Source organism: Babjeviella inositovora, assembly GCF_001661335.1.
Source record: "Babjeviella inositovora NRRL Y-12698 unplaced genomic scaffold BABINscaffold_15, whole genome shotgun sequence".
Lineage (NCBI taxonomy): Eukaryota > Fungi > Ascomycota > Pichiomycetes > Serinales > Babjeviella > Babjeviella inositovora.
Genome location: NW_017566852.1, coordinates 117,584 through 142,507, shown reverse-complemented (window position 1 = coordinate 142,507; position 24,924 = coordinate 117,584). Strand labels below are relative to the sequence as shown.

General features: G+C 50.9%; 10 protein-coding genes and 1 non-coding gene across 11 annotated transcripts; 10 read left to right on the top strand and 1 right to left on the bottom strand.

Annotated features, from left to right (window-relative positions):
- Window positions 1-462: 462 nt before the first annotated feature.
- Window positions 463-1,278, top strand: BABINDRAFT_15465 (uncharacterized protein; the record flags this gene model as incomplete). Its single annotated transcript, XM_019127264.1, has 1 exon — window positions 463-1,278. The coding sequence occupies one exon, from the start codon at window positions 463-465 to the stop codon at window positions 826-828; it is 366 nt and encodes a 121-aa protein (XP_018982806.1). The 3' UTR covers window positions 829-1,278.
- Window positions 1,279-1,545: 267 nt separating this feature from the next.
- BABINDRAFT_163488 (uncharacterized protein) lies at window positions 1,546-2,094 on the top strand. The gene has a single exon (XM_019129941.1). The coding sequence runs from the start codon at window positions 1,562-1,564 to the stop codon at window positions 2,045-2,047; it is 486 nt and encodes a 161-aa protein (XP_018982805.1). The 5' UTR covers window positions 1,546-1,561; the 3' UTR covers window positions 2,048-2,094.
- Window positions 2,095-2,753: 659 nt separating this feature from the next.
- HCA4 (RNA-dependent ATPase) lies at window positions 2,754-5,101 on the top strand. The gene has a single exon (XM_019129940.1). It carries the CDS (start codon window positions 2,784-2,786, stop codon window positions 5,073-5,075), a length of 2,292 nt encoding a protein of 763 aa, XP_018982804.1. The 5' UTR covers window positions 2,754-2,783; the 3' UTR covers window positions 5,076-5,101.
- Window positions 5,102-5,322: 221 nt separating this feature from the next.
- On the top strand, window positions 5,323-5,394 carry BABINDRAFT_t352. Its single transcript has one exon. It is a non-coding gene; the product is annotated as a tRNA-Gln (tRNA).
- An 835-nt stretch (window positions 5,395-6,229) lies between these two features.
- BABINDRAFT_10115 (uncharacterized protein) lies at window positions 6,230-7,654 on the top strand (the record flags this gene model as incomplete). Its single annotated transcript, XM_019126687.1, has 1 exon — window positions 6,230-7,654. One exon carries the CDS (start codon window positions 6,230-6,232, stop codon window positions 7,652-7,654), a length of 1,425 nt encoding a protein of 474 aa, XP_018982803.1.
- Window positions 7,655-7,998: 344 nt separating this feature from the next.
- Window positions 7,999-10,350, bottom strand: BABINDRAFT_41630 (Elongator subunit; the record flags this gene model as incomplete). The annotated part of the gene is made up of 1 exon (XM_019132032.1): window positions 7,999-10,350. One exon carries the CDS (start codon window positions 10,348-10,350, stop codon window positions 7,999-8,001), a length of 2,352 nt encoding a protein of 783 aa, XP_018982802.1.
- Window positions 10,351-10,768: 418 nt separating this feature from the next.
- Window positions 10,769-12,159, top strand: MVD (diphosphomevalonate decarboxylase; the record flags this gene model as incomplete). Its single annotated transcript, XM_019130915.1, has 2 exons — window positions 10,769-10,813; window positions 11,038-12,159. 2 exons carry the CDS (start codon window positions 10,769-10,771, stop codon window positions 12,157-12,159), a joined length of 1,167 nt encoding a protein of 388 aa, XP_018982801.1.
- Window positions 12,160-12,521: 362 nt separating this feature from the next.
- On the top strand, window positions 12,522-14,110 carry BABINDRAFT_163483 (uncharacterized protein). The gene has a single exon (XM_019129939.1). It carries the CDS (start codon window positions 12,764-12,766, stop codon window positions 13,994-13,996), a length of 1,233 nt encoding a protein of 410 aa, XP_018982800.1. The 5' UTR covers window positions 12,522-12,763; the 3' UTR covers window positions 13,997-14,110.
- Window positions 14,111-14,196: 86 nt separating this feature from the next.
- Window positions 14,197-15,666, top strand: BABINDRAFT_163482 (uncharacterized protein). The gene has a single exon (XM_019129938.1). It carries the CDS (start codon window positions 14,271-14,273, stop codon window positions 15,255-15,257), a length of 987 nt encoding a protein of 328 aa, XP_018982799.1. The 5' UTR covers window positions 14,197-14,270; the 3' UTR covers window positions 15,258-15,666.
- Window positions 15,667-16,196: 530 nt separating this feature from the next.
- On the top strand, window positions 16,197-21,209 carry KEL1 (Kel1p). The gene has a single exon (XM_019129937.1). The coding sequence runs from the start codon at window positions 16,452-16,454 to the stop codon at window positions 21,174-21,176; it is 4,725 nt and encodes a 1,574-aa protein (XP_018982798.1). The 5' UTR covers window positions 16,197-16,451; the 3' UTR covers window positions 21,177-21,209.
- Window positions 21,210-22,977: 1,768 nt separating this feature from the next.
- On the top strand, window positions 22,978-24,896 carry TUP1 (chromatin-silencing transcriptional regulator; the record flags this gene model as incomplete). Its single annotated transcript, XM_019132496.1, has 2 exons — window positions 22,978-23,403; window positions 23,488-24,896. 2 exons carry the CDS (start codon window positions 22,978-22,980, stop codon window positions 24,661-24,663), a joined length of 1,602 nt encoding a protein of 533 aa, XP_018982797.1. The 3' UTR covers window positions 24,664-24,896.
- Between the last annotated feature and the right edge of the window lie 28 nt (window positions 24,897-24,924).

The following is a 24,924-nucleotide window of genomic DNA, read 5'->3' as shown; positions in this document are numbered from 1 at the left end:
GCTCCTCTTTCGAGGATTGTTATTAAAGCATGATTAGACTCATATACTTATACTGGTGATTATTTTTACATTTAGCTAATAAAATCGCCATATATAATACAGAGGCCATCTCACGAAATAATACTTTTTATTTATTTTACGTATAGCCTGTCAAAGCCTTTCTCCAGTTTCCATCTTGACGCAAGATCCGCTCAATTACCCTTCATTACTAGACAGTGCGCAATTATATTTCATCCGTAGCTGTTAATATTTATAGAATTACCACTGATAGCTTATCGACCACTTAATATTTTATGGTGTAAAACAGTGGCTATGGCTACAATCGGTTAAGCTGACGTTGCGCGAGCCACCGGTCACATGATCCTGACTTGCAAGTTACCCATTGGTGAGAAAAAGCAGTGCATTTCTCCCAGCCCTCAAGCCACGATTCGTCCCAGCCTTATACATATCCAAAACACAGCCATGAGTTCCATGATGAAAAAAAAGTTCCGTTCGCAGGCGAGTCAGGCGAGATACGAAAAGACGCTCGCGGGTAGATACGAGAAGTTGTACCGCAAACACCACCTCTGGGTATTTGGCATACCGTTTATCGCTGCCCTCGTGGGCGGTTCCTTCTTATTGTCAAACTTCACGGCTACCCGCTACGAGCAACATGATCAGAAGGTGCGGGAAGTGGACGAAGAGACCCAGTTGTCTATCTTGGGGAACAGAAAGCCGGTAGACATGAAGGAACAGTATTACCAGCTCCAGGGCTTGATGGAGGAGCACCAGGACTGGGAACCGAAGCGTGTGCCGAGGTTGGAAGGGGAGTCGGAGAATAAGTGGTAGATGGCCAAGAGACTTGATTATATTCCATTTGGCCAGTACCCAAGTGTCGTATTTGGGTAAGACGATATTCACATTGTCGTGACCGAGCTAGCATATCTGGAAAACCCCTGATTACATGAGAGCTGAGTAGTTTTCTATGGCCCTCTCGGTGTATCCTCCAGATCATTAGTGTTGTTTCACTATAGCTGGTGGAATCCTTTGTGTCGTTTCACCATAGTTCTGTTGAAATCCTTTGTGCTGTCTTGCTATAGCTCCGGTGAAAGTGCCTTGCAGCCTTTTTCATATTTGATATCCTATATCTACAGAAATGGGTTTTGTACCATTTTCCAACTCTTGATTTTCGTAGTCCCACCCCCTTGATGGTACCTATTCCACCCCCCCACTTTTGTGACGAACCATTATTTCCCCATCTTTGTACATACTCTATTTCTAACGAATACACGATCTTTTGAGCTTGCTGTATGAAAATCGATTTACCGTATCTGTTTTACGAGCACATGCTCCTTATACCTCTTAAACAATCTTTATAAAATAGTTGACCCTTAACTTCTAGCGGCTACGATCCTAACTCTCTTTTCTCTAGATTTTGAGCCCAAGCCGTGATTCTGTATGGTTGAGATTTGGGTGTGGCTACTCATCGCCTGAGCCGCATCATAATTTTTCACATTTTTTTCCTTGTAAAAGATTCCACTTGTATGTATAACCCTCTTTTTATCCCATCTCTGCGCACAAAATGGTCTCCTTCTCTTGCGAAAATTGTAACGACACCATCATCAAGAAGAAGTTGGACCAGCACACCCAGAGATGCTACGGTGCTTACTTTACCTGCATTGACTGCTCCACCACCTTTAATGGCACCGACTACAGAAACCATACCCAGTGCATCTCTGAGGCTGAGAAATACGAGAAAGCCTTGTACAAGCCAAAGAAGCAGCCACAATCAAAGAAAGAGCCGCAGTCAAAGAAGGAGCCACAGTCAAAGAAGGAACCACAGTCAAAGAAGGAAGTCAAGTCTGTTGTGGACAAAAAGCCAGTTGAGGTGAAGGACAAGAAAGACAAAAAGAACAAGGGTTTGACGGCCTATGTTGATGAAAAGAACAACAACTTGTACAAGATTGTTAAAAAGATTTCCTCTGACCAGGATGCAGACTTGAAGGATATCTTGAAGAAGCTCAAGTTGGTCAAGAACGCCAACGGTGAAGTCTCCATCACCTTATAAACACTCAGCTACTGTATACTAAATCACGTTATCAAATATATCTAGCTCGTAAACATAAGAGATAATATTAGTATGCCGTGTCTAGTTACGGGGGATGCGACACAGAAAGCTAGGCCGTTCGGATTGATAAGGATACGAATGCTAAAAGCGTTATTCCAGCGTCCAAAGACACTACAGGAGGATATATGAGTGATAAATATCGTGTTTACAAATTAGTGTCATAACAATAACGATATGGTTAATCATCGATCGTATGGCAATTATAACGTCTGTATTTTTGAGTGCAACACGACGGAAGTAAACAAGATTGAGTCTCCACCTATGAACACCGTTCAAGCCTTGTCAAATTACCCACAGTTTTATTAACAACGTGTACTTCTTCGTAGCTAAGCACCGTCATAAAACATCCTGACACCTTCAAAACCGGTTCCCAAGAACGTTCATATAACATTAGGTACTCACTCCATTCCGTAGAAAACCCCAACCATGCCTATTGCAGAAATAATCCCTTAGCGACAGAAAACCAACATTTATCACCTGATTTTCCACGAAACTGCTTGCTTGTATCCCATCTAATAGAGTCTATACACTATAAACTATATTAGCACCCTTCATCACTCGTGCTCATCTCCTTCGGTGCCGGAGAAAATATTTTTTCTTTAATTTTTCACTCCTGCATGGCTATATCTCCAGCCATCACACGCTCCTATCCCACTCTTCCCCTTATCAAGACAAGATGGCTAAGAAGACCCAGAGAAAGCTCACCTCCACGGAGCGCAAACAGAGACGTGACAAGGAGCAGAACACGTTGCAGAAGTTGAAGGATGACATCGAGGCGTTCGATCTCGACTCCGCCGTGACGCAGTTCTCGGAATTGCCGATTTCTGAGCCGACTCTCAAGGGGTTGAAGGAAGCCAGTTTCGTGCAGTTGACAGACATTCAGAAGAAAACGATCCCGTTAGCGTTGAAAGGCCACGATGTGTTAGGAGCTGCGCGTACCGGGTCCGGAAAGACGCTTTCGTTCATCATTCCCGTAATTGAGTCCTTGTTACAGAACAAATTCACAGAATTTGATGGGCTAGGGGCATTGATCATCTCGCCAACCAGAGAATTGGCGATGCAGATCTTCGAGGTCTTGACCAAGGTCGGGAAGCACAACAACTTTTCCGCCGGGTTAGTCATCGGTGGGAAGGACGTGAAGTACGAGAAGGAGCGAATCGCCAAGATTAACATTTTGATCGGGACGCCCGGCAGAATTCTCCACCACATGGACCAGACCGTTGGGATGAACTTGGATAACTTGCAGATGCTTGTGCTTGACGAGGCTGACAGGATCTTGGACATGGGGTTCAAAAAGACGATCGACTCGATTATCGAGAACATTCCGCCAACCAGGCAGACGCTTTTGTTCTCAGCCACCCAGACCAAGTCGGTCGGAGACCTCGCAAGATTGTCGCTCACCAACCCGAAGTACGTGGATACCGAGGACAAGAAGGACACGGCTACGCCGGATTCCCTCGAGCAGCACTACCTCTCGCTTCCCTTGGACGAAAAACTCGACACCTTATGGTCGTTTATCAAGACTCACTTAAAGAGCAAGATCTTGGTCTTTTTTTCGTCGTCCAAGGAAGTACACTACGTGTACGAGACGTTCAGGACGATGCAGCCGGGTATCTCGTTGATGAAGTTGCACGGGAGACAGAAACAGACGTCGAGAATTGAAACCACGGTCAAGTTTTCCCAGGCCCAGCACGTGTGCTTGTTTGCGACCGACGTCGTGGCCAGGGGCTTGGACTTTCCTGCGATCGATTGGGTCGTTCAGGTGGACTGTCCGGAGGATTCCGCCACCTACATCCACCGGGTGGGGAGATGTGCCCGGTTCGGCCGTGCGGGCAAGTCATTGATCTTTTTGGTTCCGTCCGAGGAAGAGGCGTTCCTCAAGCGCTTGCAGGCGGCGAAAATCGAACTCAACCGGTTGAACATCAAAGAGGCGAAGAAGAAGTCGATCCGAAGCAAGTTGCAGGCATTGTGTTTCTCCAGTCCAGAGATTAAGTATCTCGGCCAAAAGGCGTTCATTTCGTACATGCGCTCGGTCTATGTGCAGAAGGACAAGGAGGTTTTCAACATTGAGGAGCTTCCGACGGAGAAATATGCCCAGTCATTGGGGTTGCCGGGCGCGCCGAAGATCAAGATGCTCGGGGGAAGCAAGAACAAGGAAATGAAAAACGCATCCAGACAGTTGTTGGCGTTGTCTAAGGCCAACGACGAGGGCGAGATGGAGGAAGAAGATGGTAAGGTTAGAACCAAATACGACCGTATGTTTGAGCGTCAGAATCAAAATGTCCTTTCCGAGCACTATTTGACCTTGACGGGGAACAAGCCAGAGGGAGAGACTCTGGACGTGGAGGACGCTGACGGCGGGTTCATGAAGGTGAAGCGCACAGATCACGAGTTGAAGGAGGAGGAGTTGCCCGAATTGATGGCGCCCACCTCTAAAAGAGCTGCCAAGAAGGGATTGTCCAAGAAGGCATCATTAAAGGCCCACGGCAACCCCACCAAGTTAGTCTTTGACGACGAGGGGGTCGCGCACGCGATCTACGAATTGGAAGACATGGATGACTTTGAAAAGCGAGGGGACGCTAAGACCCAGAAGGAGCAGTTTGTAGCGCAGGAGGCCAAGGAAATGGCCGTGGCGGATGAGGATGATAAGGCCCTTGCCAAGGAGAAGAAGCAGGAGAAAAAGAGAAAGAGACAAGAGGCCGAGAGAAGAGCCAATGAAAGCAGTGACGAGAGCGGTGACGAGAGTGGTAATGAGTCAATGGTACTGGGAAGTCCAGAGGCCGATTTGGACCGCGACTTGGAATCTAGCGATGAAAGTGACGAGGAGCCGTCTGCCAAGAAGCCAAAGTGGTTTGAAAACGACAAGGTTGGCGGGACCTATAACCAGGCCGATGACGTGTACGAGATCGAGGAGCCAGAAACCTTGGAGGACTTGGAAGCCTTGTCTGCAAGATTGTTGCAGGGTTAGAGTGTGTACTGTGTATCATAGACGATTGTAATATGTGGATGTAGAGATGGAAGGAAAGAGGTTTACTGACTAGACTATTGGGATGCTTACAGGAATGAAGAACCGGAATGACTGCCTAGAGAGGTATTCTCGAAATGATAAATCAATAATACGTTTTATGTTGCCTTAATTTCCGAGGCACATGAACCATGTAGGTGCATTTTCTACCACGCTGCTAATAACCTCTGATAAATTGATCTATCATATAGGTTGTATAGTGTAGTGGTTATCACTGTTGGTTCTGATCCAATAACCCCCGGTTTGAATCCGAGTACAACCTTTTTTGGTATAGGAATGCCCAAGGTAATAGATATCAAGCACCACTCAGGACATAGGCAGGCTTTCCCATGGTCTGTTCGCAAATCCTACAGTGCATTCTTTAACACTTGTAAATAACTCGAGAAACTAAAGTCGCCATCCTGAAACTTCTGGTAGAGCTTCCCGTAAGACTGAAGGTTTACTTCCTGTTAATGCCACTTTTTTCCCCCTCCTAAACTCCCTTTTATTGATTATAAACGTGTATTGATCGCTTCGGATTAATCTTCCCGACTGCCAAACTTTATTTTTATATTCCATTGGGAATTTTCACCTTACAACCACTCCGTATCTCATGTCTCCCCCATAGAAGGCTCAGACTCACAGTTTTTCACTCCTCTTATTTTTCTGTTCTTCGTCTCCAAATTAATACCCAATTACTCTTGAAATCCACCTTTTGTGCGGAGATTTGTCGTCTCATCAAACCCCACCAAATCCCGTGTCAGAGCAAGAGGGAATCCTGCATGTAATCCCAAAGACTCGCCCACTTACCGTTTAAGGCCAGCTCTTAACGCGTCGTGAACTCTAACGCGATTGGCATGTTATTGATCTCTTATTATCTCTCATAAATTTTGCACCTCCAACCTTTCACCGGTATATATTCACAACTTATCCAGCAGCTGGAACTGCACCTGCACTCAATCGATTACTAGGGTGTGCCCCCAACAATATACCGTGGTGTAAATACATCTCCAATTGTACTGCTTATCGGTACCCGCTTCCCATAGTGCCCTCCCCTTGCGCCAGTACTTTCCTACGCCTTCACCGAGTTTTCGCTTCATTTCTTCAATCCTCAACCCATGGAAACATATCCCCTGTCGGTGCGCACGCGCACGCCGTCGCCTGTGCGTACGCCGACACTCCTTCCGCCAAAGCCCGGTCCGGACTTCCTCACCCCTGACCTCAAAACGGCCCTTCCAAAGAAACTCACCCGATCAACCTCCGTGTACAACGGAAAAACCGGCTTAAACTTGTTTGGGCGCACGCGCACCACCTCTAGTGCATCGTCAACGTCCGCCACAAGCACACCCGGTCATTCGCGGCACCTGTCGTACTCCCCACTCGCACCCAAACACCGGGCCCAGCAGCCGGGCTCGAACCTTGACGCCATCACTTGCACACCGGTGGCTTCTCCCACCAAGGCCAATGAGCAGCCCCCGGACGACTTGCTCTCGCTCCCTATCAACCCAGCGACGATTGAAGGTCTCGACATGAACGATCAGTTGCGGCTCCTCGCGATGAAGGAGATGTCGATTGTGGAGATGCGCGACAACATTAAAGCGTTGACGGAGACGTTACAACGACTGGAGACCGAGCTCCACGACCTCAAGCAGTTGGTCCAGCGGTCGCTCTACAAAGAAATGGTGCCCGTCGGGAGAAAGAACTTGCAGCAGAAGCTCCAAACAGACAGTGAAGAGGAGTTAGATCCGCGCGCGGCAGCGATCCGACTGACGCGAAACCGGCGCTCCTCCAGCCTCACCTCGCCGCAGAAGCCAAAGCCGGTCAAGACCAGAGACCCAGAGTCAAAACGGTTCTCCTTTCTCGCCAAGCCGCTCGATCTCCTCAACCAGTTCGATACCATGCTACAGAACGAGTTTGAAAAGTCACTCAGCGTCAGGGACGAGAATTTCACCGAGGCCTCGGCCGCGTCGGACGATCTTGCCGAGCTATCCTTTACCACCCCGCCCGACCAGCCAGACGTGATGAATACGGTATCTAACTCCATCTGGTCGTTTGTATCCGAGGTGAAGACGAACTTGATGCAGTACCAGGAGGAAATACCCAGGAAGCCGAAGGAAGTAGAGCTAGGCGTGATGCATGCGCATGAGGCCTCGTTAAATACTTTGGCAGAGTTGACCGAGCTTCCGTCTCGCAGCGCCACGCCGCAAGATGTCTCGCGCTTTCCCTCGACGTCCATTACGCCAAAGGTGGGGGAATCTGAAAGATTTGAGAGACCCTTTGAAAGCTTTTCGGACAGGTCCGAGAGGGTTCCAGAAAAAAGGTTCGTTGAGGGATCCACTGAGAAAGCAGGTGAGAGGAGTTTCTCTGATAGGTCTCTGAGGGTATCGTCACTCAAGTCCGACCCAAGAGCTGAAAAAGCTGGAAAGATTGTCAACTCCGAAGATGAGCTTGATTTCTTTGAGCTGCAGTTAGGCTCGGGCTCAAATGCCGCCTTGCCTCAAATTTTTGTTCCCCGGTCCAGAACAAAGGCATCAGAGGGATAGGCTGAGATTTCTAGAGGTTATTTCCAAAAGATTGGCAGATCTGAATGTGACAGGAGATAACAGGCTGAGTGTTACCCGTGCTGTGAAGGTATTGAGAAAAAAAATTCAGCCTTGGGGGTGACGTCTTGTATCCTTCATGTTAAATGTAATAGGCTTGAATTAATATTACAAAGACGGCTACAGAAACCATCTCCATCGTTATTCCTTCTCTCGTTAGTTATGGTTTAAGGATATGCTCCCTTGGACCTCAGTGACCCTTCCGGTTCTAGCCGACATCCCAGGACGGCCATCACTCCGAGTAGTCCCCGCCCACCCTCTCGTAAATAAATATTCATTACTATATATTAGCTAGTGATGTCCACGCCATAGATTCTCACCGAAGTGTCCTCACTCCCAACAGCCAACTTTAATCTACCATTGGACGCCACCAGGCGGTTCCAGGCAAGCCTGTTGACCCTCGCAGCGGGCAAGATTTCGTCCGGGAACCGTGAAACCAAGGTAAACTCCCCTGCCCTCGTCATGGAATACACCAAAACACCCCCGTCTTCCAACCCCACAGCCAATACAGCCTTCCCTCCGAAGACATCTCTATGCACATCCACAGCTGTCACCACAGCTTGCAGCCGAAGTGTGGCTATGAGCTCGACCCCATTCGCCGTAACTTCCCAAAACTTTACAGTCTTGTCTCTAGAGCCGGTGAAAAAGGCTACATTACCCCATGCATCTGGCCCCCAAGAGCAATCCCAGATGATTCTGGAGTGCGCCTTTTCATTCGTCACGGCCATGGCATACCCATCGCCCCGCTTCTCCCACAAAACAAACGATCGATCTCTGGAGACTGACAACAAGTACGTGTCATCGGCCGAAAACTTGACTCGGGTTACAGTCAAACTGTGTCCAGAGAGACTATTATCAGAAAGCAACCAGTCATCCTTAGCACCATTCTGGAAGAGTCTGACGGTGGCATGCTGCTTGGAGTTGGAGCGGCATGACGAGGCGATGGTTTTCCCGTCACGGGAAACATCGACCGTGACCAACTCGTACCCATGGCCATATAACTTTTCCATTTCCGGGTACAATGTGTGTCTCTGGAGATGGTCTTCCAACGGCGGCTGCGTCAAGAGCTGCAACGTGTCGTAGGTGATGTTGGTGGCCTCTGTTTCCTCCTCCTCCTCCTCAGCCGTGGCTTTGTTGGAAAGCCCCAACACCGGAAGCGAGGCAGCGTCTGATACAACCTGCTTGTTGAATTTTGCACCAGAGAACTTTCCTAAAATCTCCGCCACACCCCTGGGAAGCTCAAAAATGCGCAACAACTTTTCATCACCCCCGGAAACAAACTTCAAGTCGTCAATCGGCTTGAGGCAAACCATGTCGTAGCCGTGGATCTGCGGTCTGGCAAACTCGTGCCACGTCGCGGATCTTTCCCGGCCATCCGTCTGCGTCCACTGGGCCAAAAGGCGCGTGGTCTGGTCTAAAGACGTGTACATAAGGTAATCACCGGTAAGGGCCCAGGACAAGTCGGTGACAGACTTGGTGGCGCCACTAATCCCCAAGTGATTTTGGTCCCATTGCGAAAGTTTATCCTCGGCTTCCCCGAGTTTAGCCGACGAGTACACGCGGAAACTCCCGGTCTTCCCATTGGTCACGATCCACTGCCTCTGCGCGTCCTCAAACCACAATGCCGACCAGAACCCACCCGCGGCGCCGGTTGCGGTGGACGCACCCTTGATGCTGATCTCCCCGAGACGCGATACACAGCACCAGATCCCCGAAAGCTGATCCATGCTCCAGATCATCAACGACGTGTCGGCACACGACGAAAGCAAGTACATCGCGCCAGGGGACGGGTGCCAGTTAAGCGAAGTGATCCAATCATCGTGTCCCATGATCAAGGAATCAAAGTTAATGGCCACTTTTGTGGAATTTACCGCGAATTTGTACTGCTTGTTTGTGAGGAGAATCAACTTTGCCAGATCCTCGTCTGAGTTATCAATATATTCGTTGATCCGGAAGCGCCACAAGCGAATGTATCGGTCCTGCGAGCCCAGCGCCACGAGCCAGTTTCCCACACTCTCCTGCTTGAACGCAATCGCCTTGATCCAGTCTTCGTGGCCTGGAAGCGTCGCGCTGAGCGTAAAACCATCAATCTTTTCGCCATACCCAAAGGAATACACAAACATGTTGACGTGGGTCCCGCCGACCGCAAGGAGGTAGTTGTTCGCTTCTACTCGCTGGAGGGCCAAACAGAGAGGGAAGTAGCCCACCCGCACCCTAAACGAGTGAACCTGCACAAATAGCCCGTCCTGCAAGCCCCAGAGGAAGATTTTTCCGTCGGAGGAGCCGGTCGCGAGCAAGGTGCCGAACACAGCCATGCACGTGACGGACGCGGTGTGGAAGGCGGTCAACGTCTGGAACAATGCGTACTCGCCCTGGTCCTGATCCTGTTTCCAGATGCAAATGTCACAGTCTTCGGCTGCTGAGATCAAAAACGGTGTGCCTGGCATGAATTTAACGCTCGTCACCTCTTTGGTGTGCGCGTTGAGCGTCTTGTAGACACCCTTGCTGGATGCATCTAATGGATTCCACAAGGCAACCGTGGTGTTAGCCCCGTAGGCAATGTGATGGGTCTCGGGATGAACGTCCGACACGTGGGTCTGCCTGTTGGCCCCGATCGAAATGGACTCAACGGAGGGCATGTTTGTACGGTGATTAGTGGTTGAGGTTGATACGCAATGAGTAAAAAATTTATAAGCCGCACATTTTTCTTCAATGGCGTGTAACGATTGTGCAGGATATTGGTAAGGACACGATAACCCAACCATGATGTAGGATAAGGGTTACCCACTTCGGAGGTCTATACCTATTTTATTATCCAGGTATTGACCTGGTTTGATTCTCCTATAATATCCTAGTCTCATCATCGCCAGTATTACCGTGTTGTAGAATTCAGGAGATGCCACAGAGGCGACCCCAGCACTAACAATGTTATTCGGCTTATGTCAGCCCTGCGTCACGTGACAGCGAAATCGCGCGCACTGTTACAGCGTCAAAAATAAATGGCCCGTTTTGCTTAACCGACCCCCAGCCATGATGCTCTCTAGCCTAATATCCAAGATGAGTGTTTACACAGCCTCCACCACCGCTCCAGTTAACATTGCCGTATGTACTAAGAAAGTCTTGTTTTGTCTTTGAGACAAAGTGAACCCATTCCAAGCTGCTACCACCTCACGCATTGAAGATGAGAATCTTTCGATTTTGGTGACGGCAACTAGGTTTGAGATGGCCCTTCGGCTCGGTGTGTCCCCAGAGAGCAATCGCATCCGTTTTCCTTCTTCTGCCCCCTCGGACAGGTCCTCTCCGTAGCCAATACTAACACCTCGTAGACCTTGAAGTACTGGGGTAAGAGAGACAAATCTTTGAATCTTCCAACCAATTCGTCCATCTCCGTTACCTTGTCCCAGGATGACTTGAGAACCCTCACCTCTGTCGCCACCTCCTCCAGCTTCACCGAGGACCAGTTATGGTTGAACGGAACGCCAGAGTCCCTCACCTCCGAGCGTACAGTTGCCTGCTTGAAGGACCTCCGTGCGTTGAGAACCGCTGTTGAGGCCAGGGACACGTCCCTTCCAAAGTTCTCCGAGTGGAAGTTGCACATTGTTTCCGAAAACAACTTTCCAACCGCTGCGGGTCTCGCTTCCTCTGCTGCTGGCTTCTCGGCGTTGGTCAAGGCCATTGCCAAGTTGTACGAGTTGCCTGAATCCATGTCCGAGATCTCGAAGATTGCCAGGAAGGGCTCTGGTTCTGCCTGTCGCTCACTCTTTGGTGGCTACGTTGCGTGGGAGATGGGTTCAGAAGTTGACGGCTCCGACTCCAAAGCTGTCGAGGTCGCTCCGTTGGAGCACTGGCCATCCATGAAGGCCGCCATCTTGGTTGTCAGTGCCGACAAGAAGGACACGCCATCCACCTCCGGGATGCAGACCACCGTTGCCACCTCCGACTTGTTCCAGCACAGAATCAAGAACGTGGTTCCTACCAGATTCATCGAAATGAAGGAGACCATTCTCAACAAGGACTTTGCCAAGTTTGCCGAGTTGACCATGAAGGATTCCAACAGTTTCCACGCCGTCTGCTTGGACTCCTACCCACCCATCAAATACCTCAACGACACTTCCATGAAGGTCATCAAGCTCATCCACACTTTGAACGCCGCTGCTGGTGAAACCATCGCTGCCTACACCTTTGATGCCGGTCCAAACGCCGTCATCTACTACTTGGAAGAGAACGAGGCTGTTGTCTTGGGGCTTTTGCACGAGTTATTTGGCGGGGTTGCGGGCTGGGAAAAGGTCGACAAGGAGCAGCTCACTTTGTTAAAGGCGTTCCCTAAGGAGCATTTGGACTACGATATCACCAAGGGTGTCGCTAAGATCATCTTGACCAGAGTCGGGCCAGGTCCTCAAGACACCGAGCAATGCTTGATTAACAAAGAGACTGGTCTCCCGAACTAAAAAGGGTGCCGGTGGGCAGCTGTGAACTTTAATAAATAATACGTAGAACAAAGGGTGTAGGAGCGTGCCAGCATCTCGGAATGATACAAAGGGCTGGCATCCTCGGTGAACCATATTCCAGAATACGCAATGCATTGAATTCAGAGGTTTGAAGCGATTGATGTCAAGGCATATTCAGTGGATTATTGCCCGTACAAGGAGTCTCTGCTAGATATCAGAACAACGCAAATAGGACAATTGACCCTCCCCCAGTGGTACGAGAAACGAATAGGTGTTATATGTACATAGGGGAACTTTACAAAGACCTGCATATACAATCAAGGCACCGATATGACTCACTTACACAATTATTATATACCCTTCTAGATTATGGCTCATGTCTACCGAACCTTGATTAACATTCTCTCTAGGCCAACCTGGTCATTTAGTCATGCTTAGTTCGCTTGGAAGAGATTCCGGTTTATGCTTTGCCGTGCATAGCCGCGGCGCATGAGTCACTGAAATTTCACGGGGCTGTTATCACTACCTCAAAATATAAATGCACCGCCCTACCTACCCCCTTTTTCAGATACCTCCCCAAGCTAACTAAGAATATGGTCTAAACATGCCAGTTTTTGGAAAGAAATTCAGAGAGCAGCACTTCTCCCTCAGCCCTTCTGCCATCCCCGTGAACAACGGCTCGTACGGCGTGGCACCAACGGTGGTCCTAGAGGAGTTCCACGACATCCAATGGAAGAAGGAAGGCTTTCCAGACCGCTATCTCAGAGCGGAGCAACCTCTCGATGTCATTGCTTCTACCAAAGCCATTGCGGACATTGTGGACGCCGATTACGAAAACTTGGTATTCGCTGATAGTACGTCCGCCGGGGTAAACATGGTGCTCCGCTCGTTTCCGTTCGCCAGGGGTGACAAGATTCTCTTCCAAACCACTACCTACTCTGCCTGCATCAATACCGTCAAGTTTCTTGCGCTCCGCTACGGTGTTGTTCCGTTGACGGTTCAGCTCGACTACCCGTTGTCTGACGACGAGGTGGTGGAAAAGTTTGCCCAGGCAATGAAAGCGGAGGCCGAGACCGGCATTCCGGTGAAGATGTGCCTTTTTGACGCCATCTCCTCCCTTCCAGGACTCAGAGTCCCGTTCGAAAGAATTGTCCAGTTGTGCAAGGACCAGGATGTGATTTCGTTTGTGGATGGAGCTCACACCGTGGGGCAGATTCCCATCGCATTGCGGACCTTGCAGCCCGACTTTTTCATCTCCAACCTCCACAAGTGGTACATGGTTCCGAAAGGCTGTGCAATTGTGTACGTAGCGCCCAAGTACCACAGAAGCATCCATAGCTTTCCAATCTCCCACAGCTTTTTGGAGGACGATGTGGTGTTGCCTCTGGCATTGGAAGCTACCAGATTGGTGGATCGGTTTAGGTTGACCTTGGTCAGTTATTTCGCCAATATTACCGTGGTTCCCGCTGCCATTAAGTTTAGAAACAATGTCTGTGGGGGTGAGACCGAAATCTCCAACTACTGTTACAAGCTCGCCCAAGACGTGGGGGATATGTTGGCTGCCAGGTGGGGCACTAGCGTTTTGAACAACAGCCACAAGGAATCGCGTCAACTTGCCATGGTGAATGTGGAGGTTCCAGTGGTGCCGCTGGAGTTGAGTTCTGGATGGAGAAAGCACGTCGAAGAGAAGATGCTTGAGAACTCTGTGTTTGTGCCGTTATTTGAGCACAACGGAAAGCTCTACGCGAGATTTTCGTGTACTGTGTACAATGACATGGAGGATTACCTGGCTGCGGCGGATCTTTTGCTAAAGTTTGTGAATGAGGTTGTCAATTAAGCCTCTAAGTTGAAATGGTATGCATCGTGGCATCCAACGTCAAATCTTATCCGTATATGGATTACAGAAGTATAATATTAATTGAATATTACATTAAAATTAACGTGGTGAGGGGCTGAGATTTACAGATAAATATATTCGTACAAATATAAATATATACACTCCAGCTCTTGCAGATGCATTTTATCTGAATTGGTGTCCGCGCCGCACGCTATACAATATCAGAAATTTTTATACTTTTCATCTTCACCTCTCCTTCCGACCTCAACCAGTTATGTCACACATTGAGGAAGTATCGCTGAGCCTGACGGTCTCGCTCACTCCGACCCCCTCCTTCGTTGTCAAGACAAAGGTGGCGTCGCTTCCTGAACACAACCTCACGGGTGCCACCTACGCCCTTGGCCAGAAGATCTTCCTCAACATCTGCAGCAACGCCCTCGTCCCGTTGCCACCAACGCCGTTTCATCCAACACAGACATTTCCGCTCATTATGGAGAATGCATGGGAGATCCCGATCATCGTGTCGCGTGAGCGCACCGCCACGGATAAGCAAGGCGTGGTGTGCTCGGTGTACGACTGTATGGTGAATGACTCAGCGATGGAGTGGATCCACGCGGATTCCAACTTGCGGATGATTGCAATCGAATGGTGTTTAGAGAGTATTGAGTACAACTCACTGTGCACCGTCAGCCGCGAGTACGCGATTCCGAAGATGAAGTTCAAGGGCGAGGTTGTTGCGACCGAGTTATTACTGTCGGAATTGGCGGGGCGCAGTGGGATGCAGCACGAAATGGAGCGGCTAAAAGAGGATGAGGTGATTGGGTTGATTCTGGAGAGCAGAGAGGATGATGATGAATTGCCTGCGTTATTCCCCCTGACCACCACCGCCAGACCGTTGATCCAGGAGATCAGCGAGTTGTCTATTGAAGAAAAGGAAGGTACAAAGGGTCTGAAGACAGAGGTTAAATTAGTCACCGGGGCCCCGAAGGATATCAGGAAGCTCCAATTTAGGGTGTCATTTCACAAACTCACAGGGAATCATAAGTTGCAAATCAAAATCTCAAACGAGCACTTGACATCGTCATTTGACTACAGGTTGGCTTATTTAAAGGACAGCCATGTGCTAGTGGTGGAGAGCTGTGTGGAGTCAACTGTGGTTATCAATAACGCCTTGGAGATTCCGTTGCCCGTAGGCATGGGCACCGGGTTTGAGAGTTTCTATATCAAGGATGAGGCCGCGTTGTGTGTGTTTATCAGGTAGAGGATAGGCCGTGGATGATTCTTCATTCATGATTCTTTATGGATGCTAGTGTAATGCATATCACCAGATATCTGAAAGAGAGGCCAAGAGGAAACGAATCTTTCTGAGGATATCTATCTACTAGCTTCGGATTCCACAAACTTGGAGTAGGTGAAAATGAGCATGGAAATGATTTCGATTGGATATAGTGCAAAACAAACAAGAGGTTAATCAACGTAATTTCCAATATACTAGCCAACTCTTAGATATTTAGCTCATTGTCCCCCGCGGCCTGCCTGTAAACAAATTCTAGCCAAAAATAGTAGCCTTCAGAGCTCTAACTGAATACACCCCACAGTCGTTATCACCCAATCGTAGATATAGGAGGATAAATATTAGCAAGAATCTCCATACCCGTGGGAAATCAACCGGGCGTGCATTAACATCCACATTACAGGCGTCATTACCGATCGGTGAACTTGTAGGGGCAATCACAATTCATGCTTGCCCCTCCGAGAGCCATTTTATCGGATGGGAATAAAAAGCTTGTGACAGAACGGAGAACGATTTTGGCTCTACGATTAAATATCTATTTATAGCAACTTCTGGAGATCGATATCAATACCACGTACGGATATATCACACGCTAGATACCTATTTCGTTCCCTTGTCCTTCATATCTCAGTAGATTAAACCTATTTGGCTTTATCATCAAGGCCTCCTCCTATCTTGTATAGTAATCGCCCTCCTTCTCTTATTTCTATTAAATAACTTCCTGGAGCTTAAGCTTTCCTGCGCTGCCAGGTGAAAGACCCGCGCACCAAAGGATCGGAGCCGCGCCAAATTAGCCCCGCACGCCCATGGCGCCAGATGCGGCGGTTCCCCGACAAACACGTCGACTCACGAAACGCCCAGTGACGCAGCTCGCAAAGTCGGCGATTTTAGCGTCAGACACCTGATCCGTAGGGTGAAACTTTTCGCATTGTCCAACAATTCCATCAATCACGATTTGATCTATCTTGAGAAACAATCTTGCTATTTCAATCTTGACATCCGATCAATCCTGACATAGATCATTGCTCCTTATTTCAACGCTTGATCTTACCTTTGATCGTGTCATTGATCTATTGCTTACTGACTATTCACCAAGACCATTCACCAAGACCTTTTTTTTCTCATTCAGCCCTAATTGATATCTCATCCTAACCACTCGACATGGCTGGGTTTTTCAAGAAGAATAAGAAAAAGAGCAAGGACGTTTCCGCGAGCCCCGACTCGTCGCCCGTACGTGTGCCCGACTCGCGCAGGCTCGACCCAAGTTTCGTGCAGCCTGTCCAGCGTATGTACAGTGAAACTTCCCAGAGCTCTATCCAGCCGTCGCTCGGCCAGAGATCTGTCGCCTCCCGTGACGACCAGAGCTACCCGCCGCAGCAACGCCACTCGATAAACCCGCACCCCCAGCCACCGCAGCATGGCCAGCTGAACCGCGCGCTGTACCAGCAACAAGGCTACGCCCCGGGACAATACCAAGGGAAGAGTCCAGGTCAGCACCAGGGACAGCACCAGGGACAGCACCAGGGACAACACCAGGGACAGCACCAGGGACAGCACCAAGGGCAGCAGTTCCAGAACCAAGTCCATCAGGGACAGCAGTCCCAGGGACAACAGTTACAAGGCCAGTTACAAGGACCAAATCAGGCGTACGGGCAGCGCGATTCGAACCGCGAGTATGACTCAAACTACGACGCGCGCTCTCCAGCCCAGACCGCCGCACGCGCGCCGTCGTTGACTTCGTCTTCCGCGTCAACTTCGCCATCCACTCCGTGGTCCGCAAAGACCCTTGCCAACTCCCCCTTCCCCCGCTACCGCTTTGTCCACTCGGCCGTCACCAACGGCACTGCAGTTTTCATCAATGGCGGGCTCCGCGACGATTCGGTCTTTGGCTGCACGTGGTCGCTTGCGCCTGTGGGTGGCGAATACGTCGCGACCGAGTTGCAGTGTCCGCCGGGCACGGGCCCACTGCCGCGTGTCGCCCACTGCGCCGTGCTTGTGGGTAACGCGTTCATCATTTTCGGCGGTGACACGACGCCACTCCCAAACGGCGAGCTCGACAATGAGCTCTACTTCTTCAATACGTCGCTGGGCCGTTACTTTATCCCCAGCCACGTGTATAACAAGCCACAAGGCCGCTATGGCTCCACCCTCTGCTGTGTCGCCACGCAAAACACCGGCTCGCGCTTGTATTTGTACGGTGGGCAGCTCGACAACAATCTCTTCGATACGCTATACGCGTTTGACCTTGCGAGTTTCAAGGCGCCAAACGCGGCGTGGGAGCTCGTTGAGCCGAATGTGGATAGCCATACTCGTGCACGTGCACCACCGTTGGCAGACCACACGATGTGCGTATTCGACCTGCGGCTCTACATCTTCGGGGGGATGTCTCCCACCGGACTCTCGAACGCGCTCTGGTGCTTTGACCCAGCGACTGCCGCCTGGACGCAGCTCGCCGCGCACGGCGCGGTGCCACCGCCGTTGCACCTCCACACCGCCACGGTCGTGGGCAACACGATGTTTGTTTACGGGGGTGAGACAGAGGCGGGCAGCCTTGCCGAGATGTACTCGTGCGACTTGTTCCTGGGCTTGTGGAGCCGGTTATCGAATGGGTTGGCTGGCGAACCGCCGTTGAGCGACGGCGGTATGGGGATTTGTTTCGTGGGGAGCACGGGCAAGTTGGTTGTGTTCGGTGGCGCGGGTGACTTTGTGTATGAGCTAGACATGGCCACGTGCGGGAGATTTTTCAGCTCCAAGGCGGAGGTGAGCGGCGTGGCTAACGGCCAGGATAGCATCCAAGCGAGACAGCTTGGGGCAAGCCCAGGCCAGGTCAACAACCAGTCGAGACGGCCCGAGTATCCAGAGGCCGTCCGGATGGGCTCCAACTCTCAGAGCCTTCCACCACAGAGCCCGCCACCGGCGACGTACGGCCTGCCGTTCCCTAACCAAGCACCCCACCGCTACGAACACCAGCGAACGACCTCAGCGGTTGACCACAGCGATATGACGAGCGACTCGCCGCTTGCGTCGATTATCAATTCCGTAGCGAACGAGAGCCGCGAGAGTTTGAGCCACCTGTTCCGCCAAAAGGCCGCGAGCCGCGAGGCTAGCAGGGCTAATGGAAGAGAGGTGGGGCTTGCGAGAGAGATTTCTGGGGTATCGGATGACTCGGTCATGTACCGCCCGGTGGTAAGCCACGAGGCGATTGACCGGGTTAGAAATGAGGCCAGCGGTCAGGCTAACCCCGGCAACCTCGCCACTGGCTCTAGCCCGAACGATGAAGACACCCTCAACGACCTCTACACCAAGTTCGGCGCCTCGCCCGTGACGTCTTCGTTCCCATCCAAGGAGGCAAAGGCGAACCGCTATTCAGCCTTCCAACCTCTCGAGTCGTCGACACAGATCTACGACGACGACGAAGCGAGACAGCCTACCTTTGATGGTCAAGGGGATCTCTCGGGTGAGAAATACCTCGCCTCACCGGAAAAGTACGATGATCTCGTCTCTCCTGAAAAGTACGACGGCTCGCCGGAAAAGTACAGCGACATGAACTCTGTTGACCCGCGCTTCAGCTACAATGCATCGTTCCGTGGGGCCGAGAAGATTGACGTTGCCAAGGAGGAGGCCCAGTACGTCAGCGACCGCTCGCTTGTAGATCCGGAAGGATCCCAGGCGGACGACAGGGACGCCGAAATCTCTCAGACGATTCGGAGAGCCAGGGAAGCCGAGTTGGGAAATAAGCCCCAGGATGAAGAAGAGCCACTGGCGAAGAGTTCTGAGTTCCCGGAGCCGGTCATGGATTCTCAGGCTGGAGACGCCCACGCCCCTGCCTTCGCGACGGCCGTTGCGGGTAGTGGCTCTTCAAGTGGTCGTTCTGATTCGCTCTCGGGCTTGAAGCTGGTGGTGGCGGGCGCAAGCGGTGGATTGGCAGGAGGAATCGCTGGGATCCTTGCGGCGCATCCGAGTAATGGTGATGTGCGTGTGCTCCAGACCCCGACGAGCTCCTCGTTCTTCGACAGCAGTGCGAGCGGGGCGTCGTCTAACTACGCGGAGATTGTGAGTCCGAACACTGTTGGATCTCCTGTTAGGGTTCCAAGCATCGGCAAGGTCCAGAGGAAAGAGACACAATTCGGTCCCCGTCTTTCCGACGTAGATCCGGTCCCTCCTTCTGGGTTTGAATCCGTGGAGACGATGGCGGCGCCGGTCTCTGAGAGATATAGAACGATGGGCGGCTCTGTTGACAGTGACGGTACTCTTGAGGCCACTGATCCTAGCGTGAGATCCGTTGGAAGGCCGATCCTTCTTTCCGAAAAATCAGAGGATGAAAGATATGTGGATGTTGAAGGGTTTGATCAAAGATTTGACAGTTCTGTGGAGGAAATTTCTGAAAATGTTAACGGGTCTCTTGGGAAGCATGTTGGGAATGGCTCCCAGGATGTGCGCGCTTCCGAGAGGGGCTTAAGTGCTTCTACGAACGACAATACTTCTAAGGAGGCTAATACATCCAAGACTGCCTCCGATGTGTCCAAGGACGTTACGAATATATCCAACCATACTGCCGTTGCCTCTGCTCTTAGAGATGAAGCTTTGCACGGAAATATTTCTAAGGATGCCTCTGGAAACATTTCTAGGGACGCCTCAACTGGTAAAGACAATCTTTCTAAGGACCTTACCTTGGATAACGATGCTTTCACGGGCACCTCTGTGAACAATGCTCGTTTCAATGGCATTTCTTTCAGCAATGATGATGCCTCCGGTACTAGTATTGATAAGGAAAATGTCAAACGCCTTGTTTCCTCCATCACGACCGAACTCACCACCCTCAAAGCCTCTGCGCACCAGCAGATGCGCGACGCCCTGATGCGCATCGCACACCTTGAAGACGAAAACCGCGAGCTCAAGAGCTTCCACGAAGATGCTTCTTCGTCTTTCCTCCCAGCCGAGCTCCAGGACAAAGACGCGATTATTGCGGATCTCAGAACACAGTTGGCTAGTGTTTCCGGTCGGCTTGCCCAATCGTCAGAACAACCCCAAGAAGAAACCAGGGAGGTGGAGGCAAGTCAACTCGATGGTTTGCGAAAGCTTAATGATGTGGTGAAGGCCCAGCAAGCGACCATCGTTGAGGTGAAGGCAATGGTCCGGGACCAGACGGAGCTTGAGCGGGAGTTGCTCGACTGGAAACTGAAGTATGAGGCCCTTCAGGTGGATTATAACGTGTTGAAGGCGGATGGACAGGAAGATAGCAAAGGGGTGGTGGTGAGTTTGACGGCCAAGGTGGACCAAATTCTTGAAAAGTGGAACGAACCGTCTTCCAGAGACATCTCGCAAGGTTTGCAGTCGCAGATCGCAGAGCTCACCCAGCTCAACAAGGACAAAGATGCCACAGCCCAGCAGACGATTGAGGACCTTTCTGAGCACAAGCGTCAGCTCGCAGAGCTCCAGACGAGCCACCAGACGCTCCAGACGCAGCTTGTTTCTCTGAAGAAGTTTGAAGATAGCTACAGAGAAGCTCTTAACTCTGTGAAGAACACGTCCCGTGCGTTGAACGTGACTCAGGACGAGCTCCAGAAGCAGCGCGAGTCGAACAAGAAGCTTGCTAAGGAGATGGACTTGCTTCGTTTCCGCACTCATCGCAACAACTCACGTGTGAACACACCGTCCAACAGCGGGTTGGGTTTTGATAATAGCGATGTGTTGGATCTGTCGCTTAGGGGGGTCAACGAGGACCATTTGTTGCTTAGTGATGAGGAAGGGACCTTGGAGACGGCACATTATGATATGAAGATTACTGATTTGGAGGCGGATTTGATTATTGTTCAGCAGGAGCGTGACCAGTTGAAGAGTGAGGTGGTGGCGTTGAAGAAGCAGGTGATGGCTATGAGCAAGTAGTGTATAATAGTTTATTTAGTGATTTGATTATTGAAGTGTAAGTTTTCGGAGCGCAGAATTTGGGCTTGGGCTTTCAGAGCGTAGCGATGAAAGACCAACGGGAAATGATCTGATAAAGACCAGTTTACGTGGGTTGGAAAACGATAAATGGTCTGGCAAAGACCAGTCTACATGGATTGGAAGACACTAATTGACGGATGAGGCCAAGGGTAGCTCAGGTGAAACGTTTGATCCATATATTTGAAGGACTAGAGCTTGGTGGGTCATAATTTTAAATCGAAATATTCTCGCTTCTAAAGTCTCCATGAGGTCATTCAACAGAAACATTGTGCTCGTATCAGGTCACGGAAATTTGTCCAAGTTCTAATATAAGTACACTCGATTGGCTCAGATCCTCTTTGTAAGGCCACACGGCCTTCTTGGAGCCAATAATGGGACTGCCCACTCAGCTACATCTAATCATAAACCAGTGGATGGCACAAAACTATTTCAGTCATTGGTAACACTAAATCGTGCATTCTAGATTTGACCAAAACTGAAAATAATATCCCATGGCAGTCCATCCAAATGTCCTAGTATTTATCCGTCGTTATCCGTCTCTATCCGTCGTACACTCGCCTGAGTATTATGCCAAGTTCTCAAATCTGCAGGGCTGCTAGGTGTGGAAACACTTCGATACCGGAGACGTATTGTGCGACTCACGATCGTCTACTGATAAGTCACTGGGTAGCCCAGTTGAACCCCCGCAACCTTGCTCCCAGCCCTTATAACAATTTATTAAGGAGTTGAAGGTCCGGCTCCTGATATACTATTACCAGTGATGCAACGCTACGTAAATGGCAGGGTTTCGTCGAAAACATACAGCAGAAACGACCCCCGGGTATATATTCAGCCTAAAGAGTACATAGGATTGCACACGACCAGTGCCGTTTCTCGAAGCCCATCAGTCAAGTGTGACACTTTTTGAGCTAACACACTTTACATTGAATTCCACTATCTCATTAAGCATCAATGAGCCCAAAAATTATACGATGGGCCGGCTTGGATAACCTTCGGGGTTGTCTGATTCCTCGGCAGGAAATCACATGCCCATGTGAGAGCCCACTCAAACCCCGTCGTCTAACGAATGACAGTCTAGGCCCGCATTTTAATTACAGAACCTAACGGTCGCGCCATCCAGCGCGATTACTGTATAACGTCTCTTCAAGGCACTAATCTCTGCCTATTTGAGAACACCTGGTACTAATCTCTACCATCTTGAGTGCACCCGGTATTACCCACAGAAGAACAAATGTATTGTACATACAACCATGAATACGGGAAGGAATCACTCGCAACCTTCATGGGTCCGCCGAACAATACGTCTGATGCCTTCGAATGTTCTAGCTAAAATACCCTTCCCAACTTTGTCTCACGGGGGGGGGGGGTAATATCGTCTCCGATAAAATACCATGAAATCCCCCCTGATCATCACGGCAGCGGTCCTGCCTACCTGAGACAGGGGGTGCCCACCCCCTATATCGCGCCATCTATCCATCTCGGGGGCGGGTACGCTCGCCAGCTCCTGCACCCTCCTGCACCCACCCGGCAGCGCTATTTCTACCCTCGCATTTCTTTTTCACGTTTCTTTTTCGCGCTGGCATTTTCCGCTATGAGGGGCACAGCTCAGCGCCAAAACGAACCGAAAACGAAAAAACACAAACGCAAAGCAAAACGCGCCAATCCTAAAAGTATCTGCCGCTCTTTCTCTACCCTTCACACTTTCTTTGCTACACACTGCTAGAGACGTCAAATCGCTATTATGTCCTACCAGAACCGCCCGCCCTCTCACGGCCGTCTCAATGAGCTCCTCGACGCCATCAAGCAAGAGTTTGACAGCGTCAATTCCGAGGCATCCGTCTACCGCATGCACAAGGATGAATTCGACATCAAGTTCTCCCAGCAGACCGCCGAGATGAACCAGATCAGACAGACCGTCTACGAGTTGGAGTCGGCCCACCGCAAGATCAAAGAGGCGTATGAGGATGAAATCATGCGCTTAAAGACCGAGTTGGACGCCAGAGACAGACAGCAGCACCAGCACCAACAGCAGCACCAGCAGCAAATCAAGAACGCGTACTACTCCCCACAGACCCAGACCCAGCCACCGTTGCACCTGTTACCGCCGCCGCAGCTTCCCGAGGTCAAGACTGAGGTCAAGCCTGAGGCCGCGCTGGTGGCCCCAGCGGTTCCGGCCGCCACCGTTCCGTCCGTCGCCACCGTCGTGCCAGCTGCCGTGCCGGCCGCGTCAACCGAAACGGCGGTCGTCAAGGCGTCCGAGTTCACCTTGCCGAAGGCGCAACGCGCCCAGCACTCCAAACCGCTCCCATCGTTCCTCGCGGACTTGGAGCCGGCCAAGGTCCCGGCGCACTTGAAGAAGGTTTTGGACGACTACTACGTGCTCTACAACCCGCAGTTCACCACGAACAACCAGCACAAGATGGACGTGGATGTGGTGCACACCTTGAGCCACTCCTCCGTCGTGTGCTGCGTGCGCTTCTCCAAGGACGGCAAGTTCCTCGCAACCGGCTGCAACAAGACCACGCAGGTCTACGGCGTCGAGACCGGCTCCCTCGTTGCCAAGTTGATCGACGAGTCCTCCAGCGCTTCCACCTCCGACGCGGCCGCCACGCCAACCTCGGATTTGTATATCCGTTCCGTGTGTTTCTCGCCAGACGGGAAGTACCTTGCGACCGGTGCCGAAGACAAGTTGATCAGAATCTGGGACCTCTCTACCAGAACCATTGTCAAGTACCTCAAGGGCCACGAGCAGGACATCTACTCGTTGGACTTCTTCCCCGATGGCCAGAGATTGGTCTCCGGATCCGGCGACAAGACCGTGCGTATCTGGGACTGCAACACCGGCCAGTGCTCGTTGACGCTCTCGATTGAAGACGGTGTCACCACCGTGGCCGTGTCTCCTGACGGCCAGCACATTGCCGCCGGGTCCTTGGACAGAGCCGTGCGGGTCTGGGACGCCGCCACCGGATTCTTGGTTGAGAGATTGGACTCCGAGGTTGAGTTGGACAACGGCCACCAGGACTCCGTGTACTCTGTCGCCTTCACCAACAATGGCAGCGAGATCGTGTCCGGGTCGTTGGACAAGACGGTCAAGTTGTGGTCGTTGAAGGGCTCCAAGAGCGGCGTGAACGCGCCGGAAGCCCCAGCCTCGTCCAACTCGTGCGAGGTTACGTACGTCGGCCACAAGGACTTTGTTCTCTCGGTCTGCGCCACGCCTAACAGTGAGTATATTTTGTCTGGTTCCAAAGACAGAGGGGTGATTTTCTGGGAGAAGAAGTCGGGTGACCCGCTCTTGATGTTGCAGGGCCACAGAAACTCCGTCATCAGCGTGTCTGTGGCTAACTCTGGTGATGGCAACTCTGGGTTGTTTGCCACCGGTTCTGGTGACTGCAGAGCAAGAATTTGGAGATGGACCAAGTCCAGCTAAACCGCAGCGAAGCTGCTGCTGCATCGAGGGATGGCCGAAGAGGTTACCGGAGGATGTTTCGGTGAATTTCTGCCTCTTTCGTGGAACGGAGTGCGTATTTGACCATTGACTGGTGTTGAGTATATTGTATTTATTCCGGGTACCGCGTTCTCTTCTTCTGTATCTTATTCTTTCTCTATGCACGCCATTGGCGTTTTTTGTTATCTTTATGTATTTTTACCTGAACCTATTGTAGAGTGGGACACCCCCCCCCCCCCCCCA

Excerpts from the sequence above, each read along its gene's own strand:
- BABINDRAFT_163488 (XM_019129941.1), top strand. The coding sequence starts at position 1,562 with ATGGTCTCCTTCTCTTGCGAAAATTGTAACGACACCATCATCAAGAAG.
- HCA4 (XM_019129940.1), top strand. The coding sequence starts at position 2,784 with ATGGCTAAGAAGACCCAGAGAAAGCTCACCTCCACGGAGCGCAAACAG.
- BABINDRAFT_163482 (XM_019129938.1), top strand. The coding sequence starts at position 14,271 with ATGTCACACATTGAGGAAGTATCGCTGAGCCTGACGGTCTCGCTCACT.
- BABINDRAFT_163483 (XM_019129939.1), top strand. The coding sequence starts at position 12,764 with ATGCCAGTTTTTGGAAAGAAATTCAGAGAGCAGCACTTCTCCCTCAGC.
- KEL1 (XM_019129937.1), top strand. The coding sequence starts at position 16,452 with ATGGCTGGGTTTTTCAAGAAGAATAAGAAAAAGAGCAAGGACGTTTCC.